The sequence below is a fragment of the Sinocyclocheilus rhinocerous genome, unplaced genomic scaffold (assembly GCF_001515625.1).
Source record: "Sinocyclocheilus rhinocerous isolate Xijiao unplaced genomic scaffold, SAMN03320098_v1.1 scaffold550, whole genome shotgun sequence".
Lineage (NCBI taxonomy): Eukaryota > Metazoa > Chordata > Actinopteri > Cypriniformes > Cyprinidae > Sinocyclocheilus > Sinocyclocheilus rhinocerous.
In genome coordinates this window covers 100,914-106,390 of record NW_015667382.1, presented here as the reverse complement: position 1 = coordinate 106,390, position 5,477 = coordinate 100,914, and the positions used below count along the sequence as shown (strand labels likewise).

General features: G+C 39.7%; 2 protein-coding genes across 3 annotated transcripts in view; one reads left to right on the top strand and one right to left on the bottom strand.

Annotated features, from left to right (window-relative positions):
• Nucleotides 1-482: 482 nt before the first annotated feature.
• Nucleotides 483-1,472, bottom strand: LOC107733891 (melanin-concentrating hormone receptor 1-like). The gene has a single exon (XM_016545732.1). It carries the CDS (start codon nucleotides 1,470-1,472, stop codon nucleotides 483-485), a length of 990 nt encoding a protein of 329 aa, XP_016401218.1.
• Nucleotides 1,473-2,803: 1,331 nt separating this feature from the next.
• LOC107733915 (growth factor receptor-bound protein 2-like) overlaps nucleotides 2,804-5,477 on the top strand; it is a 28,025-nt gene continuing 25,351 nt past the window's right edge. Inside the window, exons 1-2 of one of the 2 annotated variants that reach the window (XM_016545769.1) lie at nucleotides 2,804-3,190; nucleotides 4,766-5,004. In XM_016545769.1, coding sequence (XP_016401255.1) covers nucleotides 4,927-5,004 — 78 coding nt within the window. In that variant the 5' untranslated portion in view covers nucleotides 2,804-3,190; nucleotides 4,766-4,926. Of the gene's footprint in view, nucleotides 3,305-4,765; nucleotides 5,005-5,477 lie in introns of both variants that reach the window. The other variant, XM_016545768.1, reaches the window with a different exon arrangement.

The window sequence follows — 5,477 nt, the reverse complement described above, 5'->3', positions numbered from 1 at the left end:
AGAAATCTGTATGAGAATGGAATGTTGGAGAAGTAGGAGAAGTACATGATAAGCACATGATGGCACATAATGGGGCCCTTATTTTCACAGAACATGTCTCATGACTCAGAAAATAAAATCTCTTCTGGCATCAAAACTCCAAGACTCTGAGAAAGATTCTTCACAACAACGGCAGAAGCCACCACAGTACTTCTGTACGTTTACTTAAGTAAAAATCTGTCTTTACAACTTTTACTTGTAATGGAGTAATATTTGACAAGCAGTATCTGTACTTTCACTCAAGTAATGGAGTTGAGTACTTTGTCCGCCTATTGTTCTTGATATTTTCTTGCTTGTCATAACCCTAGATATATATATTTGCAACTGGACCAAGAAATACTCACAGAAATACTCACACTTCAGCCTTCAATCATCTGTAATCACCATAGTATTCTTAAAATTAGGTTGTGTTAATGAAAAAAAAAAAAAAAAACATTAGTATATTACTCTGAGGTGTTAGCAGGAATATGTCTTTGGCAGTCTGCGGTCAGACGGAGGGACACAGTGGCCTCCGTGCTGCTCGGGTTGACCCGGAAGTGGTTATGCGCAAGCTGGATAGCCACTATAAACTGCCGTTTAAAGGTCTTACTCAGAATTATATAAAGAAAAGGGTTAATGCAGCTGTTAGCGTAGCCCATGCTAATAGCAACGTGATAGGCATAATAAAATGAGGCACTGGGTTTCTGTATTCCCAGATGGACAAGCTGAAGGATGTAGTACGGAGCCCAACAGATGAAAAAAGCCAAACAGATGGCCACAGCCATCCGAGTCACACTTTTAGTGCGCACTTGTTGGTTCCTCGGGGGAAGAGGTGCCACTGAGGTAGACATGTGCTTCAAGATTTTAAAGAACACCACACAGATAATCATGAGCGGAAGGGCGAACGCCAGCACAAACTGATAGATAGTGAACCAGCAGATGTTGATGGATGGATTCGGAAGCAGGAGAGCACATCCCACCTGGCCGTTGTGGAGAGGCATCAAGCCAGTGTACATTAAGACAGGAGTAATGGAGATGAGAGAAAGCACCCACACCATCCCCACCACACCACTGGCGATACAGGTTGTCCGGACGTGGTTAAAACGGAACGGGTGGACAGTAGCCACGTACCGGTCCAAGGTCATAACTGTGAGGATGTAGGTGCTCACTGTCTGGCTGTTCCAATCTAGGGCAGAGATGACTTTGCACATAGTGGCTCCAAAACACCAAGATCCGTTGCCCAAGAGCTGATGAATAAGAAAGGGCATGCCGAGGAGGAAAAGCAAATCCACAATAGAGAGACTGAATATGAAAATGTCTGGTACCGTTTGTTTAGCCTGGCATTTGGTCTTTTTAATGATGGTGTAGATGACAATAGAATTTCCAATGATGCCCAAAAAACATATGGTCCCAAAAATACTAGGCAAGATGGCATTTCCATTCTGGTCCCCCATGGTCACTAAACACACAATGAAATCACACATAAGAATGAGATCCATATGTGGTGTGTGTGTGTTTATAATAGATAAAATATATAAAGAACAAACTTTAAAGAGAAAAATGTTGACATATGGTGTGCAGCATTTATTAAACAGCTTTTTGTTAATTCTTATGCTAATTAAATAATTATTATGCAGTTGTTATGGTGATAAACTTAAAAGAAATGGTAGCTACACTCTTAAAAATAAAGGTGCTTCACGATGCCATAGAAGATGGTTCCATAAAGAACCTTTAACATCTAAAGAACCTTTCTGTTTCACAATAGGTTCTTTGTGGCAAAAGAAGGTTCTTCAGATTATAAAAAGGTAAGAAAGAGATGGTTCTTTAAAGAACCTTTGACTGAATGGTTCTTTGTGGAACCAAAAATGTTATTTTATGGCATTGCTGTGAAGAACCTTTTAAGTACCTTTATTTTTAAGAATGTACAGTGCCTAAAATGCATACTTTATGAATGCACATAAGAAAGAAAGAAAGAACGAAAGAAAGGCTGCATTCATGCCATATAACATAATTAGTTATATAATAATAATAATAATAATAATAATAATAATGCATGTTACTTTTCCTTAAAACAGTTCGTGAAGTAGCTTATAACATCAGCTGATTTGCTCTAAACCAAACTGGATTTCTATCTTCACTGCCACAATACGGTTTCCCTGAAATATGCCTATCTGTTATATGTCCTGATGAGTTAAAGAGAAGCAGAGATGGAGTTTTCAGAATCTTCAGAAATATCCATGTTAAAAATTGTGAATGAAATGCCGTATCTACATCTACCTCTGCAGACAAAGCAGCTAATAACTTCAAGTCTCACAGTGAAAGTCACACCTTTGTCACCGCCTCATATTTGCTACTTATAGTATTATAACTCTATACACTATTTCCACCGTACTCATTAGATACCTTATCGATGCATGCAATGAATAAAAAACGAATAAAAACGAAGCAAACATGGGCTTTACAAATATCAGATTTCTTTAGGCTAAAAACGCGGAAAACTTGTTTGAAGACGCACGAGATGGAGCAGCAGCATCCACAAGTCTCAGGGTCTCTGCAGAGATGGGTTAGTTAGACACTCACTGTCCTTGGACACCAGCTGACACCTCCAGTTATTAAATGGCAACTGCACCTCTATCCATCAGGGCATCACTATTTTGTCTTCTTTTTAAAAAAGGTTTGCAGTTGTTCAAATATTGATGCGAGGCTCGTGTGGGTCTGTTTGTGTTTCCTAACCACTGTACCAACCCAACAAGTGTTGCTGTGTATTTTTACTCAAATTTACTGTAAATTGGCTTCTGCAGCCAGAAATTTCTCTGAATTATGGGGTCCAGCAATGTCACTATTTGTCCACTAGATGTCGATCCGTCCATCTGTGTGTCATGCTGCATTTTTCTCATAGAGAACTGGAACAACCATTCTCTTCTGTTTAGTTCCAATCTGTACTGCAATCTTCAATGCGAGATTAAAAGGTTTAGATAAGAGGATACGCGCGTTTAAATGAAACGGATCTATGGTGCACTGTCGATTTGTGTAGTTTCACTATTATTTCAGTGTGTGAAGTTTATGTTTGGACCTTTCCATCTTTGCGGACCATAACACGAAGGAAGCGGAAATTAACAGCCCGCTTGCTTTTCCCGGAGCTACTCCGGAGTCGGGAAAATTAACTGCAACCGTAAGCCCTATGAACATGATTTTACTGTTGTTAAAATGCAGTATTTCTATGTAGTTCTTTATTTCACTGCGTAAGAGGGATCGGAGAGGGAGACTCTGCACCTCTGTGCGCTGGGTAAGTGTTTTTCCTTATCTAATCAGCAGATAGTTGCATTGGAATAACTAATGTTCGACTCCTTTCAGTCAGATTGGTCATTTTTTTAAGATTAGATGTAGGGGAAATAAAAATGCGAAGGAAATTATTGTGGTGTTTGTATATGCTTCACAAGGCTGAAAAGTTTGGTGTCCAAACAAAGGACCGCAGATCACCATCACAGCATATTGTCATTAAACGAATCCGTTCCTCTAACCCAAACTATTTACATACGGAACCGATTATACTACAACAACTGTAGACGAACGACGCGAAGCGACAAACTATTGCTCCTATCATAATCAACGAAGCTGTCTACGACGTAACTGACGCCCAGGGCCCACACTGCACATTTACTTAAGAGCGAGCTGTCCGGAGGTCAGTCTTCGTTGCGTGTTTGCAGCGTATTGACTGCATGATTATAACGGCAAAGTGCTAGAATGTCGCATCACTAGCTGAGTCGAATAGTGGAGTGAACAAATCATTTAGGTGAATCGTTCTCGTTCAGTCCCATGCATGCGCTGTCTCGTATTTTGTTCGTTGAAATAAGCGCGTGACTCCATTGGTGTTATTTTCTGCCGTCGGATGGATTATAAGCAGGAGCAAATATCATTCGTGTGTGGGCTATGGAGGGAGCATTTTCACTGGTTAGATCGTTTGAACGAATAAGTTCCTTTACTGAACGAGACTCGGTGGATTGTCACTGAACGATTGACTTCGATTACAATTCGCGAACGATCTGGATTTGAAGTAATTGGCCATTTTTTCGTTAACAAGGATCTGCTGACCGACTAAAGGAGAAGGGGCATGTCGTTCGTTCGGTTAGTAATGTTTAATGATCTGTTTTGTTGTCAGTTAACGAGTAAAACTCTCTCACTAGAGCTTCTTAGATTTGTAGATGAATTTTTAACGAATCGGTTGACTCAAACACTCGCACTGAAAAGGCCTCTGGGTGAATCAGTGAGCGAATCTAAATGAATCTTCTTAGTGAGTCGATTCAATGATTCAAATCACTGGTATGAATTAAAACCTCAAGCAGTAGCGTAGAAAAGCAACCTGATCTTGACATGAATCTCTGTAATGACGCATCTCACTCAGGAATGAAGAATTTGTTTGTAATTGTAATTAGTTAACATGTATAAGCCCTTTGTTGTGACTTCAGTATTTCAGCCAGTGTGTCAGGTCTGCATGACTCTTTCACCAGCATCCAGTATCACCCAAGACACCCCACATTAGCTACATCTGATTCCTCTTATTGGCTCATAGTCGGTTGCAAGAAAACGTCAGCTCGACCCAGTTATTCCTTTCCCTTTATATTTGCGTGCATTGCACAGCTGCTTCATACCAGATCTGATTTAAAGGGAGAAAAAAAATCAAATCTTTTTCCTGATGCTTCGTCCATAGACAACTACATTTGCTTCAAATCTTTTTGTCTGTCTGCAGGCTGACAGCACCCAGACAAGGAAGATCTGTCACTCCACGGTCAGCAGTGACAAGGACAGATATTAGGAGATTGAATCAGATCAGTCAGGGCTGTTATTCTGCCTATAGAAGCACTTCCTTCTGGAGCTTTATATCTGTCTCACATCCACACAGCCCATGCCATGGAGGCAATAGCTAAATACGATTTCAAAGCTACTGCGGATGATGAATTAAGTTTCAAGCGAGGAGAGATTTTAAAGGTAAGTGGCATTTATTACTGCTGTGTTTTTCATTCCTGTCTTTCTGTATGATCAAGCTATGAGGAACCTGATGTCTACAGAAATCTCTAGTTTATCTGTTTGTCCTGTTCCAATTACTGGTGTATACAGACTTTAAATTTTAAGTATTAACTTTAATCAGTGTCAGAAATATATTGCATTGATTTAATAAAGTCTGGATGTGCAGTGATGACAAGTCAGTTTTGTCACTGTTGTTAGGAACTCAGCATTGTGAAATTGGATGTCATGTAACCTTGTTTATCTGCTTTAAACTGAACAAACGTTAAATCATTTGAAATGAAGGTTTTGTCGTGTGTTAGCTTTGAGGCCATAAAATATTTTATTTAGGCTCTGATATTTTTACAGCTTGATAAGTTATGCCTTACGTAAAGTGTAAATTGCACATACTTCATTATATTTATTGGTTGCGGGGGGAAGTTCTTCCACCTCTACTC

Bases quoted from the DNA above. Each gene is read 5' to 3' on its own strand.
- LOC107733891 (XM_016545732.1), bottom strand. From the start codon at position 1,472: ATGGGGGACCAGAATGGAAATGCCATCTTGCCTAGTATTTTTGGGACC.